At 40.1% G+C, this 15,934-nt stretch overlaps 1 protein-coding gene across 4 annotated transcripts in view; it reads left to right on the plus strand.

Moving 5' to 3' along the window:
* RHBDD1 (rhomboid domain containing 1) overlaps nucleotides 1-15,934 on the plus strand; it is a 112,476-nt gene that overhangs the window by 13,796 nt on the left and 82,746 nt on the right. For all 4 annotated transcript variants that reach the window (XM_019736620.3, XM_088794579.1, XM_019736622.3 and 1 more), the window contains exons 2-3: nucleotides 10,631-11,138; nucleotides 12,394-12,526. In XM_019736620.3, the coding sequence (XP_019592179.3) occupies nucleotides 10,706-11,138; nucleotides 12,394-12,526 (566 nt within the window). In that variant the 5' untranslated portion in view covers nucleotides 10,631-10,705. The remainder of the gene's footprint in view (nucleotides 1-10,630; nucleotides 11,139-12,393; nucleotides 12,527-15,934) is intronic.

Genomic DNA, 15,934 nt, shown 5'->3' on the forward strand with positions numbered 1-15,934 from the left:
GTGGTGAGAACCCCCTATGTGGTCGCCCATCTGAGGAGAGGGCCTTACTTATTAAGCACCTTGGACAGAGACATCAGCGGGCTGGAATTGGAACACCCCCAGAAAGTCTCCAGGACAGAAGCTCCCTTGAGCTGCTTCTCTTCTGGGCAGGTGTGTAGAGCTTGCTTCAGGATGGGCAGGACAGGTAAGGGGTTTTCTTGGCAATCGCTGTGTAGACCCTCTAGTAGATAACATGGAACTAATGTGGTCTTCACAGGATGGTGAGAATTAAATGAAACATAGCCCCTTTGTAAACTATAAATAATTGCATAGATATTAGTTAATATTGAAGAAAGTCTGCAAATGTTATAACACTTTGGATCCTAGGCTGAAATGCTTGAAGTTGATCAGATGATGATAAAGATTTAACATTAGCTAATACTTATACAGCGCATATTATTTTTCAGGTATTGTTCTATATGTTTTAGGCATGTTAACTCATCAACTCCACAAGGCTGGGCTTATTATTACTTAGCTTCTGTTTTATAAATGAGGATACTTAGGCATAGATTAACTGAGAACTTGCCCAACGTCAACAATTCCAGGCAATTGAGCCAGGATTCAAACCCCGGCCATTTGGCTTCAGAATCCATTCCATTAACCACGACACTGTTTAGACTCGTGGTGAAGAAGTATAGAAAGCCGTTACAGGTGAGAAAGCTTGGTGGCTTGGGGGCAAGGGATCACATGAGGAGATTGGATTTTAAGCAAATCAAGTCAGGCATTCTATAAGTGGATTGGGGGAAGACTGTCATGATCTTTGGGCATGACCTTTGGTGGGGTCTGCTACCATGTAACTGATGCTCTTACTGATGGTTGCTTCCTTGTCTGGAACATTCTTTTACTTCTTCCGTCGTTTCAGTGGTCTCAAATCCTAACCCACCAGAGATCAGGTATTCTGCCTTCCACATCGACACAAGGCAGGCTATTGTAAAAGACAGTTGGGAATTGTCCCACTAAGGTAAGGGGAATTACTCATTTCATTTGGGGAGATGGTATATGAGGGGAAAAAGGAAGAAGGAGCTCTTGAGTCTTAAAAACTCTAGGTCTGGTAGCTTAAAATCAGAAAGATTTAGCCAGTTGGTAGTCTAATGATCGTGTCGAGCCAGTTGAGATCATTTCCCGTGTGGTTATAATGAAGAAGTGTAGGACTTTGGAGAACCGTCACACGAACGGAAGCCTCAGCAGCCCTCAAAAGTGGAAAATGCTCTCAATGCCCAATTTCTTCTGGAACAGAGTCCGAGTTGTAGATATTTCTATGAATAGATGCTGGAATGTAATTACTGAGTGTCACAATATTCATAAAGACTAGATTCCCATTACCTTCTTAATATAATTTATTCCAGTTTTCATTTTTTATTCATGAAGTCAGATTTCATTCATTTGATTGTCTTCATTTCTTTGTGTCTCTCTGACTTTAATGTGAAATAAGAAAACATAGAACCCTACTGTGATTCCCTTGATTTTTTCAGTGATGTAGCCATTTAACAGATTTAGAGGGTCAGAAAAATTTGTCATTTACATGCAGCTTGTCATTAAACAATTAGGGTACCCTGATGAAGATTCCACACTGTATCCCCAGAACTCCCCATTTGCTGATCAACTCAGGTAGCTGATGCATTGTAGTGAGTTGAACATGGTGTAATGATGTGAAACCATACTATCTTCTATTGCATTTAGTATTTAAATATTAAGTTTTAAAAGCATAATTTACATGTTATACGTACAACTGTGTATTGCAAATAACAACCATGTATTACATGTAAGCTGTGTAAGCTGTTTGAAATGCATTCATGTATTTGAAAAGAAGAAACAAATTACTTTGCCAGTCTTCAGTTAAATTCTTGTTTTTCATTAAATGCAAATACATGTTATACTATACAATTTCCTCATTTTCAAAAACTATCTTGAAAATCTGCATTTTGTAATTGGGTTCTTTTGGGGCCTAAGGAAGCTAATACTCTTCATGAAAAATACAATTATTCTAAGACGTTTTATGGAAGAAAAGAGAATTTTATTATAATTGTGCTCGACTACAAAGTTATCATCTATTGGCCCTATAGTGAGAAGCAGAGAAAATAATTTCTTACGTTTGGATTAGAAAAGCCATAAATGATAAGATTCCTGAGAGTGTTGCAGGAGTGAGAAGAAATGGCCCACTTCTGTTCATTCGTAGCAACAGTAGACTGTACAAAATGGAATAAGAGAGAGAAAAAGAATGCAGCTACTGTTTTGTGTATATTTTGGCCGAGTTAATGTGGTATTTATGATGCACTAATTTGTTGTCCAGCTCTTCTAACTTAAAAGCAGAGGAAGCTTTTATCTTTAGCATAAACAGTCAGCTATTTCCATAGCATATTTGCTTCGTTTGAAGCAAGAAAGAACACTAACCTTCTGTTTCTTCCAAAAACTATTTTGCAGTATGTGTAGCTGAATGTGTTCGCCTGAGCCTGCCCTGCTATTGAGCACATTCCCATTCACTTTCAACACATCACGTCACAGGGCAGGGCAGGGTGGTGCTAAAATCCTTGCAGTGTAACCAGGACGATCTCTTCACAGTTTCATCTTTCTGAAGCCTTCTTTTGACCTGAGCTTGTTGAACTATTACTGAGAGAGAGAGACAGAGAGAGAGACAGAGAGAATGATTTGGGGCAGTAGAGGGGAGCCCGCTCGTCTCTGTGGTTATGTGTACCTGTGAGCATATGTGTTTATATTACATTTGAAGCAATGACAAGCATTTGCTCATCAATAGTCATTAGGTAAATGTAAATCAATACCACTTCACACCTACTAGGATGGCTATAATAAAAAACTGGATAAAAACAAATACTGAGGATGTGGAGAAACTGGAATCCTCATATACTGCTGGAGGGAATGTAAAGTGGTGCAGAAATTTGGAAAGCAGTTGGGCAGTTCCTCAAAAAGTTAAGCATAGAGTTACCCATATGACCCCGCAATTTTACTTCCTGGTATATGCCCAAAAGAACGGAAAACAACGTGTGTTCCTCCAAAAAAATTATACATGAATGTTCATAGCCGCATTATCTGTTATAGCCAAAAAGTGGAAACAGCCCAGATGTCCAACTGATGAATGGACACATACAGTGTGGTATATCTGCAGAGGGTGCCAAAAAATGTATACACATTTTAAGAAAGGGAAAAACTGTCTTAAAAGTGTAATACTCAGTATATACCGATAAGAAAAGATGAATACAAGTCGTGTTTGACTTCTGCACTTACAAGAGGTGCTCAGGGTGGTTCCCATCAGCGTCCAGACACTTCTGATTACAGCAAACACTGTTTGTTAGACTTCTGTGGCGAGCGTGTGAACTGTCCCAGCACCACAGCAGAAGCAGCAGGACTTGTTGCTGTGTGAGGCCTCCCAGATCTTCCCTTGTGCACGTCACACACAGCACCATGGGTCTCAAACTTCTCACGAATGCGTGCAGCTGTTAGGCGTGTTGGAGGTGCTGTTGCAGACTCACGCCTCCATTGTCATTGTACTTCCACAACGTTTTCAAATTTCACATACCACTTCAAAACGGTCTTGTGCTCCTTGAAGGACCACCGTGCTTCCGCCATTTTCTTTGACTGTCTTGCCTGCTGCCTGGTGACGCTAGCATTCATTTGATTAACGCCACCTTTTAAGCGAACGGCATACTACACATTGCTACCGTAATTCAATTCAACTTCTAAAAGTAATACATAGATAATATCTCTTAAACTGTGCATACGTGTTTTTTTTTGGCACCCCCGATATATAGTGAAATAGTCTGCCATAAAAAAGGAACTATTATATTAATACTTGCTACAACATAGATAAACCTTGAAAACGTCATGCTAAGTGAAAGAAGCCAGACACAAAACGTCGTATGTGTGATTCTGTTTATATGAAATGTTCAGAAGAGGCAAATCCATAGAGACAGAAAGTAGATTAGTGGTTGCCTAGGACGGGGGGGTGGGGGTGGGGTGGGGGGGTGGTGGGGAGTGACTCCGATGGTCCAGGGTTTCATTTGGGGCAATGAAAATGTTCTGGAGTTAGTGGGGATGATTTCACAACCTTGTGAATATACTAAAAACCACCAAATTGTGCACTTTAAGACAGGAAGTCTTACGGGATGTGAATTATATCTCAATTTAAAAAAACAACAACAAAAACTGAAGCATTTAGAAAGTCAGGCATTAGCAAAGTATTGACCCTTAATGGTAGGAGGCCTTTGATAAATGTTTGCCAAGCGACTTGAACAAACCTGCACTCAACCGTATGACTTTTTAGAGAATATACTTAATAAATGGAATTGTTCAATGAAATTTACCAAAGGCATAAAAACAGTAATAATGACATAGCAATAATCTATCTCAAATATGTAGTGATAAACCTTTCCTCGAGTTTTAAAGAAAAACCTCATACAATGAAAAAAAATCGCAGTGAATAGTTGTAAGATTTGTTGCTCTCATAGTGACATGGAAGGCAGTTTTCAGAGGCGCATTTGATTACTCCCATTAAAACTGTAGTTTCTTTCTTATGAAATGAATTTGGTTACTATCAGATGCCAGATTGTAAATCTAATTTATAACAGGAGTGTATTCTTGTAATTTAATGCTCTGAATTCTTGAACATTTAAACTGAAAGTTGAGATATATACCTCCCTGGTAAAGGATAATGATGAAACATTCCCTGCTTTGTAAGTAGACTTGAGAATCACTACAATTAGTTTCTATTCCCTTTTTATAAAATGCCTTTCTTTTTCCCCCCTCGAGACACATTGGTTTCCCAAGTTATGAATTCAGTTTCTTTTGTTTGTTCTAGCTACTTAGTTTTTCTTATTACATACCTATTTAATTTTTAATTTCTCATTAAAAGTAAATCTTGCTAATTTTCCTATCAATATTTCAAGAAGTCTTTTATTTCTCTGTCACACCCTTGATATAGAGCTGTCTGGTGTGTATTACTATATAACTAAAATGCCATTTTAAAAAATCAAATAGTTCTAGCAAAGCAGCCTATTAATACATTTTAAAGAGAGCGGAGGTTTATTTCTGTAAAGTTGAGATAAATGTTATAAACACTGTTCTGGAACTAAAAATGGCAAATAGAATAATATATATAGTGCCGTGGGGAAGGTTGCTACAATTGCAGGAAAAATGCTCAGAGATGAACATCCCATAGGTGTTCAGACCTTTACAGTCAGTCTCATTTATTATGTCATGTGATACAAATACTAATCTTGAGTCATTGGGCAAAACTTATTAAGTACAGACTATATGCTAGTCACTGTGCTAAGCTCTGGGTATTCAGTGGTGATCAACCGGGATACGATAATTCTGCCCTCAGCCATTTATGCTGTAATCATGGCTTTTCTGTTACCTTGTTACAGGCTGCATCCTTCACCTTGGGTGTCTGACTTGATAATCTACTAGGAGGGAAACTGGGCTGTCCATAGAGCTGGTATGCAGTAGTGCCCATTTGTCTTTGCTACGTAAAACTCACACGTTCTGCCTACACCAGTACTCTCGTGGCCTGTATGAGAGCAGAGTTCAATGTACGAGTATGTTATGCACTTCTCACACTGACTGTGGTTATATCTGCCTTCACGTGAAGTATACGTTTGTTGAGAATATAAACCACATCGTTTTATTCATCTTTTGATTTTCAGCAGCCAGTGTTTTTATTTCCTTCAACAAATAGAAATGGACCATTTAGGTGCAGGGATTGTAAGAGTTTTGTTCTTTGCTGTACCACTAGAGCCTGCCACAAGGGCTGGCGTGCATTTGGCATTTGATATTTATTAAGTGAATCAGTGATAGAGGAAATGGCTGAATAGTCATCTGTGAAGAGAAAAGTTCAGTTTTCAGAAACCAAGAGATCAGGCCGACTATCTACTTCCTGTAAGATTGTGTCGCTGAAACCTACTGAGAAATCCAGGCTGAAAAATAGAAATTTAGGAATCATCCTGATAAAAAGAATTATAGAAACTGTGAGAGTTGAGTTCTATGAGCATGTGCAAAAGAGAGTAAGGGTAGATGAAAAGTGAAAAGGAGACGGTGTGTGTGTGTGTGGGGTGTTGGAAGGAGGGGTGAAGTCCCAGGAAAACACCTGCCGGGGAAGTGGGGTGACGAGCTGAGAGATGAGAAGGGAGGCGAACAGAAAGGGACCTTTGGATTTAGGCGAAGACGTAAAGCAAGTGTGATGTGAGCCTAGTTGCACAGTGTGAGAAAAGATTGGGGAAATTCCACTATTCTTCTGTTTATTCTTCTCATCACTAATGATTCCAATTGAGGTGGAACTATTTCTTAAGCAAAGCCCTAATTTGTTTTGATTTTCTGGTGTTCCAATGCTGGCCTCCATTGGACACAGTTTGTACTGATACTGAAGGATTTCTTTGTGATTTCTTGTAAGCTGATTACTTGATGATCAAGGCCATGTTTTTTCATCGCTCCTGTTACAGGCAATGATGTTTGATATATAGAATTATTTAGGAGAATTGCAAGACAATCACAGTAGTTGAAGAAGAAAATTGCCTTGAAGGCCAATGTGAAAAATATAGACAGTTTTGCAAAATTATTTGGGAGCTTTGCAGTTGAAATTTCATTAAATTTTCTCATGAGACTGCTATAGAGCTCTAATAATAAACCCATGGCAATAAGTAACTTGGGTTGTATGTTCATGGATAGGAAGAATTAACATAGTTAAAATGTCCATACTACCCAAGGCAATATACATATTCAACGCAATTCCTATCAAACTACCAATGACGTTTTTCACAGAAATAGAACATATAATCCTAAAACTTATGTGGAACCATAAAAGACCCCGGATAGCCTCAGCAATCTTGAGAAATAAGAACAAAGTGGGAGATATAATGACACCTGACATCAAATTATACTATAAGGCTACAGTAATCAAAACAGTATGGTACTGGCATAAAAATAGACACAGAGATCAATGGAACAGAATAGAAAGTCCAGAAATAAATCCATGCTTATATGGTCATTTAATCTACAACTATGGAAGCAAGAATTTACGGTGGGGTAAAGACAGTCTATTCAATAAATGGTGCTGGGAAACCTGGACAGACACATGCAAAAAAAATGAAGCTGGACCACCATATACAAAAACAAATTCAAAATGGCTTAAAGACTTAAATGTAAGATCTGAAACCATAAAATTCCTAGAAGAAAACATAGGAAGCAACTTTACAGACATTACCTGGAGTAAGATTTTTATTGATATATCCCCTCACGCAAGGGGAGTAAGAGAAAAAATAAACACGTGGGATTAAATCAAACTAAAAAGTTTTTTCACAGCAAAAGAAACCATCAATAAAACAAAAAGGGATCCTATTGAATGGGAAAATATATTTGCCAATGATACAGCTGATAAGGGGTTAATATCACAAATTTATAAAAAACTCACTCAACTCCAAAAAAACAAACAACCCAATTAAAAAATGGGCAGAGGACATGAAGAGACATTTTTCTAAAAAGGACATACCAATGGCAAATAGACATATGAAAAAATGCTCAACCTCACTAACCATTAGAGAAATGCAGATAAAAACCACAATGAGATACCACCTCACCCCAGTCAAAATGGCTATCATCAATAAATCAACAAACAACAAGTGCTGGCGAGGATGTGGAGAAAAGGGAACCCTTGTGCCCTGTTGGTGGGATTGCAAATTGGTGCAGCCACTATGGAAAACAGTATGGAGGTATCTCAAAAATCTAAAAATGGAACTACCTTATGATCCAGCAATTCCACTCCTAGGTATCTATCCGGAGAAATCCAAAACTCTAATTCAAAAAAATTTATGCATTCCTATGTTTATTGCAGCACTATACACAATAGCCAAGACATGGAAACAACCAAAATGCCCATCAGTAGACGACTGGATTAAGAAACTGTGGTACATTTATACAATGGAGTATTACGCAGCCATAAAGAAGAAAGAAATCTTACCATTTGCAACAACATGGATGGACCTAGAGAACATTATGTTAAGTGAAATAAGTCAGACAGAGAGAGACAAATACCATATGATCTCATTTACATGCGGAATCTAAAGAAAAGAATAAGTGAACGAACTAATCAGAAACAGTCTCAGAGACATAGAGGAAAAACTGAGGGTTGCTAGATGGGGGGGGAGGTGGGGATAAGGGGGAATGTGAGGGGATTAGAAAGCAGACAGTAACCACATGATTGCCACGGGGTTATGAAAGTTAATTTGGGGAATGTAATCAATAATGTAAAGATTTTGTAGGGTATCCAATGGACACTTGTCTCATTAGGGAGACCACCTCAGGGATCATGTAGATGCCTGATCACTGCACTGTACACCTGAAGCTGAAGCTGAACAATAATGAATGTCACCTACACGTTTATATATATCTATATATATATCTATATATTTATGTATCTATAGATATATAGATATACATATGTGTACATATATATGTACACACACATATATATATATATACATACTTATGTATATAGTTACAAGAAGCAGAGCACAGCATTAGGAATAGAGACAGTGGAAATGTAATGGCTGTGTGCAATGTCAGAGGGATAGTGGATAGGGGCGGGGGGGTTGACACAGTGTGAGGGATATAAATGATAAACGTCTAAGTATTACTTTGTCTTGTGCACCTGAAACTAATAATAAAAAAAAGAAAAAAGAAACTTGGGTTGTGTTAATGATGGGAACACACACACACAATTTTTTTCTTTGGCATTTCTTTTGGGGGTGATGTTGATAAGACTCCGTATTGGGGAGTGGGGAGTACATTTGAGGCTCATTAAGATGCTGCCATTTGCAAATGACTGTTCACATAAGTGAGGTTACCTTGTAGTCATGAAAAAAGTAGCTGCCATTGACTTAGCACCCACTTTGTTCCAGACATGTTACGTTCATCCAGGGGAGGAGGCAATTCCAATTTAATGTGAAGAGCTTGAAGTTCAGGGAGTTTAAGTAATTTGCCCTGGGTCACAGGGCTAGTCAGTCGGAAAATCCTGCCCTTTTTTTGTTCCAAAGGCCCCTGTACTTTCCAATGTGTGCTCTGAGTAAGAATCTTTAGGGTATCAGAGAATTACCTATTTGGGTGGAGGCCAAGAAAGCTCCACAGAAAAAACAATCACTAGATGTGCACCTTGTCAGCATCCTGTCTCCTTTTCTGCCTACTGACCCATATCTGCACTTGACATTTATGTTATGACATAAATATTATGCCATGATGGAGAAGGCTCTTCCCTTTAAGGACTTGAATCTTTTTATCTCTTGCATCTTTAGTCTGTGTCTCTTTCTTTGCTAGTTTCTTCCCATGAGCAAAACCAGTCAGTCACCAAAGCAAATACCTTTTGTATTGGTTAGTAATTGCTGCATAACAAACCACTCCAAAACTTGGTGAAGTAAGATATCATTTATTTGGCTCACTGTTCAGTGGGTCAACCAATTAGATGGCTCAGCTGGACTCATTTATGCATCTGTGGTCAGCTGTTGGTCCCCTAGACAGTTTGCTTTGGGGGTACTAGCTGGCTAATGGCCAGGGCCATCAGAGGGATGGCTGCCCTGGACTTGTCCACGTGGTTGCTTGGCAGGGTTTCAAGTGAGAGCATGAGCCTGCAGGTCATCCTGAGGCCAAGATTCAGGACTCATGGAGTGTGCTTTTTTCTGCCTTCCATCCATAAAACAAGTCGCAAGTCCAGCCCAAGTTCTGGGAGTGGAGAAGCAGACTGCTGAACACTGGAACTCTGCTTGGTCACCAACGCCAGTTCACCCTGAAAGACCAGAGTCATGTCACCACTCAGGCTGAATCCTGTGCCTGGGGACCAGGTCCCCTCTGTCACTGTGTTTCGAATGTTGTTTGGCAGTTGTGGGTTTACATCTTTGTAGAAAATGAGCTCCTTAAAAACAGGGACTGTGTTTCAGTGCAGGATTTGGCACGTAGTAGGTAACGTTTTGGCACATAGTAGGTAAAAGTTGAGGTTTTTGTGAAAATAAAGCATTCTGGCAGTTGATACCTAGCAGTGTGGAATAGAAGATAATGTATTCTATTCTTAATAGAATACATTATTGTATTCTATTGTATTCTAATAGAATACATTATTGTATTCTTGTGTTTTAAAACTTGCTATTGATGTTTAAAAACCTTGGAGCAAACTCTATGTAATATATCAGAACTGAATATTTCTTTGAAAAAATGAAGGTGGTAAAGAATCCTGACAAACGTTCTCAGCAGAAATCGTTATTAAATATTTATGTACTATCTTTGTAAGGTATTTTTAGGTTACAAATTTCCTTAAAAGAAAGACAAGTCATATTTCCATGGCATATTTGTCAGAGAAAGCATACCCATCCATTCACTGGTCCATTGGGATTTGTGATAAAATTTCTACTTTAGAATATAATACGAAAGAAGGATGCCAGCCAGTGTCCTGGGTGTTACTCTGGAGGACACTGAAAACAAATGTTTCTGATGGATGAGAGGTGGGGTGTGCATCATGTAAGCTTGCCTTTAAGTGCGTGTCTTGTCAATGTATTCGTTTTTAATTGGTGCATTTTCTTGCGTATTTTATTCTATGTTTCAGGTTCAACTGTCTGTATACCTCCCTGGATTCCTAAAGCCTGAGCACATTTGCCCATCGCTGGGTTGATCTCAGACCATGCAGCGGAGATCAAGAGGACTTAATACGGGGCTTCTTCTGCTCCTTTCTCAAGTCTTCCAGGTTGGGGTCAACAATATCCCACCTGTCACCCTAGCGACTTTGGCTCTCAACGTCTGGTTCTTCCTGAGTCCTCTGAAGCCGCTGCAGAACTCCTGCCTTAGTGTGGAGAAATGTTACCAGCAGAAAGACTGGCAGCGCTTACTGCTTTCTCCCGTTCACCATGCAGACGATTGGCATTTGTATTTCAATATGGTATCTATGCTGTGGAAAGGAATGAATCTCGAAAGAAGACTAGGAAGTAGATGGTTTGCCTACATCATCATCACATTCTCCCTACTCACTGGGGTGGTGTACCTGTTCTTGGAACTTGCTGTTGCAGAATTTATGGGTGAACCTGGCTTCCGAAGGAATTGCGCTGTAGGTTTCTCAGGTAAGGCAGACAGAGTCCGAAGGTAGCAGCATAGCCGGTGTGGGAGGCGTGGCTGCTGTCCTCTTATAAATCCTGGGGCTCTAGTTGGTGAGGGAACTGAATTCTGAGTGGTTCAGGGTTGCTGGGCATTGGATTTTGGAGAGAGGAAGCTGACTGGAGCACAGGTGGGAAATAGGTTTTGCTATCCATCATTTACTCTTGGACAGTTTGGGCTGTGGTCTGCTCAAAGGTAGTTTTGTAGGAGATGCAGTACTGGAAATATACCCTGGCTCCATCATGGTGGGGCCAGGGAGAGACCCACAGGTGTATTTGTGATTGGGAGCTCTCTACGAAGATGAGTATGCCTCGTAATAACTTCTTTAAAATAAATGCATCACAGCCTACCGTGGCACGCTCACCATGTTTTAGGAGCCATAATAGTCATTCTGCATAATTCATGCTGTTTAATTCATGTAACAGGTTCATAGGGAGCTGGCATCATCTTGGATTTGCAGGTGAGGAATCTAAGACACAGAGAAGTAAGGAAACTAGCTCAGGGTTCCACACCTAGTAAGTGGTACAGCTGGGATTTAAACCCACTCTACGTGGCTTTAACCTTGTGTTGCCTTGTCGCTCACTTTTCTCCCTCACTAGTTCTTTTACTTTGCATATATGTCATAGGACTGAAATTGCCATCAGGGCTTAAATTAGGTGTTCTAAAAATTAGAATATGAAGGGGAGGAGGGAAATAGTCCTAAAACAGAAGGGAATCTAACCCTCCCCTGTACTTTCCCTGCCATCCTGCCCCTTTCCTCTAAGGTGCACCAAGATGCATCTAATTGTGGGAGAAGAAAGAATATATTCTGCCTTCAGCATTTCTTTCCATAGAGGTTAGACAAATACACGTTAGTTATATACATTTTTTAAAATTGAGTGAAAATTCCCATGGCGTTAATTAATGGTTTTGAAGTGTACAATTCAATGGCATTTAGGACCACTGCTGGTGTTTTATCCCCATTTTGTGTGACATATATTTGGTAGCATTCAGAAAGTCGGTAGGAACTTCTATGTTAAGAAATATCAGAACGATGATTGTGTTGAACACCATCTTTGTACTGAAAGCCAGGCTGACTTATAAGGAACGAGTATTTTTCAAAGCAAAAAAAATTGGATGTAATTGAATAATCCTTTTCATTTTCAACTAGTTCTCTTTGCAAATGTTGATCATCTCCACATTTGGATTGTTGATATTTGTACGCTCTTTCTTCTCTTTCAGGAGTTTTGTTTGCTTTGAAAGTACTTAACAACCATTATTGCCCTGGAGGTGTTGTCAACGTTTTGGGCTTTCCTGTACCCAACAGATTTGCTTGTTGGGCAGAACTTGTGGCCATTCATTTCATCTCGTCAGGGTAAGTGTTTACTCTCAGAGAATACAAATGGGGAACCTGATGTTCTGTGGAGAAGGAATTGCAATAACAATGAGGAAACCAATTTTGTTTACAGTGAGATTTGTTCTTTAATCATAAGGATAGAATCAGGCTTAATGGTTTTAATGTCAGACAGTCGTGAGTTTGAATCCTGTTACCTACTTAGCTGTGTGATTTTGGGGTACTGGTCTTATCCGAGCTTTGGTTTTCTTACCTTTTAAGTAGGAGGAACGGAACCTGATATACAGATTTGAGGATCAACATTAATTCGCCTGTCAATTAATTAATTTTAACAACAATAGTCCAAAGAGGCATGTAGAAACTGTGTAATTATAATGATAAAAAGGTATGTTGGTCCAGTGCCTTTGAGCTATTTTAGTTATGCATTGTCTGGGTGGTAGAACTCGAAACAAAAGGCTTTACTCACAACCTCGACATATGAAATGGATCACCTCCGAACTGTTTTGGATTGAGAGGCAGCATAGGGCCCCATTCTCATCACCCTGTGTCACTGTGGCTGCGTCCAAGGCACCACCACAGAACCCGAGGGCTCCAAGGAACACAGTTTGAGAACAAGATGTCTGTGACTCCTTGACAGATTAGGACAAGGAAATTCAGGAAGTGAAGGGACTCATCAAACAGCTGCTGGTAGAGACCAGACTGATTAGGATTCCAGCCCCCTGACTCCTGGTCCCGGTGCTCCTGCCCGAGGTCCTGTGCTTTTCCACTGTGGTCCCTTTCTCTGCTTGCTGTGTAGAAAAAGGAGGGTGAATTGTGTTATCTTTCCACCTCTTCCACCAGCTTCACTTCTCTTAATCTGTATATGGCAACTGGAAGCCCCATGGTTGGTTGGTTGATTTTTCCTGTGGGGATGTGGACACTGAAGGAGTGAGAGATTCAGGAAGATTCAGAAAGAAATAAGGATGATTTTTCTCACTGCTGTTCCTTTCAGACAGGCGTTTTTATTTTGCTTCTGGTTTGTGTGGCTCTTGGGTGTTGTTCTTCACTTGAGAATATTCTCCTTGGGCTGTATGTCAGCCTGGTAACCCTGAGACTTTCTTTAATGCTAATTTCCCATCATGGGCAGCATTGCCAGCTGGTCTGTAAAAGGCAGTGATATGGCCACTGAACACCACTCATTTGCAACTGTATTGTTATTTTGTGACAGTTCCAGGAACAAAGCCTAACAAAATCTTCAAAGTTTTCTTTGAAAAAGGGTCTGGTAATGTCTGTCCCTTATCTGAACAGCCCCCTCTGTGCCTTGTCACTCACAGCTCTCTGACTTGCTTCTCAATGTGGAGGAGACACTCTCGTATGTGACAGCAATACCCAACATTCATATGAAAATCATTCCCTCTGGTACTTGAACTTTAATTCTATAATGGATCCTTTGAATCGCAATGCCTTTAATATTCTCATGCAACTATTTCTAAAGACTCTCATCATGCATTTTATTATTTTTAGGGTCCCCCCTTCTTTACATAGAAAAGGCATTGTTGTATTTTTATGCAATATGCTTATCCTGTGTGGAGAGACATGGGAATTAAGTGAAATTCCTTATCTTTGAAGTTCGAAGGAATAAATCTTTTGGTTTTTAAGATTTGACTACTTGGAGTAAAAAGCTTCTCATATGCAACCATCTATTTATGCATGTGTCCAAATAAAGACTGAGCTAAACACTGGTCCAGGAAACCTAAGAAGCAAGTGCTTCTTTGAGATGGATCTTGGAAGAATGGGAGAAACCAGAGCTCTCTTTGCTCTGCATTGTTACTCTCCTGGTGGTTGTCAATTAGAATTTTCATTGGGAAAACACTGTAAATCTTCAGAACAAAGCCTGCTTTATTGTTGGACTTAATGAGCTGCCCTTTGGGAGAAAAAAAGAAAAATCTGCCAACCAAACATTTGGTGGACCTCTGTGTTTTATGAAGGCTGTGGAATTAGTAATTTCCCCTGATTACAGAGTGTTATGGAGGGAAGCCCCTCCAAACAGCCAGCCAGCCACGAGGCAGTGTGAGGGGTGTGGGCTTGACCTGCAGGTGAAGTAATCACACCCCTTTCCTGATGCTCTTGCTTTTCCCAGTACTTGTGTGGACCTTGTTTCGGTGATTGCTTTGCCTCACATGGTCTTCTCATTTCTGTGCATGTCCTGGAACCCTGGGAGGCAACTGGGTCTGTAAAGTGTCCCCGTGCCCGAGGTGGCCCAGGAGGGAGAGGTGCAGGCTTCTTAGGTGGCTGCCTCCTCACAGGCTTAGCTCCTGCCCCTTCCCACCTCCCACCCCGCCCCCTGGGGTTAATGAAAGGAAGGGGGATCTGATGCCACCTGTTACTTTCTAGTCTAAATTTCTAGCCCCAATTCTGAACTTGTGCAGTTTCTCTGATGAGCCTAAGGCTATCTAGTCTGAAAACTGAGGCTCAGAGAGATGAACGTTATCCAGAGTAAGGCAGCCACTCAGTGAGCGCGCTGCAGGACCGTGTTAAGTGTGAAAGGACCTGGGCTCACATCCTGGCTGTAGGACCTCCGTCTAATTATCCAGCCTCTCTGAGCCTCCGTGTCCTGATCTGTTAGATGGGGATATTACTTACTTTCCTGTGTCATGTCATTTTGAAGGAGTCAGAGAAAGAAGTGATCCATATGAAAGTGCTTTATAAACGATACAGTACTTAACTCGTCATTTTTATTATGCGATAAATCGCCGAGAGTGTGCAATGTTCCCAAAAGGAATCATGCTTGATTTCTTTTTCTTCCTCAAAATAATAAACTAGCTGTTATTTAATTTTGTTTGTTTGAGTTTGGTCTCTCCCCGTCCCTTGTTCCTACTTGACTTTTCCATCCTGAATGACAATCAGCGTCTGAAAATTCCCGTGAGCTGCTCTTAAACACAAATTAAGCAGGCCATGACTGATTTTGGACTCTAGGCGACTGTTTAGTCCAACGTGGCAGTTCTGAAAACCTTAGCCACATGGCTTTGGGTACTGCCTCACTGCTCATGTTTGAGGAGAGTAATTATTTTGACCCTGCGAAAAACTGCTTGGTTAGATTGATCAAATGAGAGAAAAATAGATTTAATATGTTTTTTGCTTTTTCCAGTTTTTTAATTGTAAAAATTCTCAAACCTAAAGTTGCTGAACCATTTGAAATAAATTGCAAACGTCATGATAACTTCACCCTTAAAATCTTCAGCACACATCTCTAAAAAGTAAAGTTATTCCTTTGCGTAATCACATTACTGTTGTCATACTGAAGAAAATTAATAGTAATTCCCCAGTGTTGCCAAGTAATTAATTGGTCCTTATTCAAATCTCCCACTTTTCAAAATGTCTCTTGTAACTTTTTTTCAGAGGGCGGGGCATGAAGTAGGACCAGGATGCAGTGAAGGTTCACACCGTGCA

The sequence above is a fragment of the Rhinolophus sinicus genome, chromosome 17 (genome assembly GCF_057876585.1).
Source record: "Rhinolophus sinicus isolate RSI-liver-muscle chromosome 17, RSI-T2T, whole genome shotgun sequence".
Lineage (NCBI taxonomy): Eukaryota > Metazoa > Chordata > Mammalia > Chiroptera > Rhinolophidae > Rhinolophus > Rhinolophus sinicus.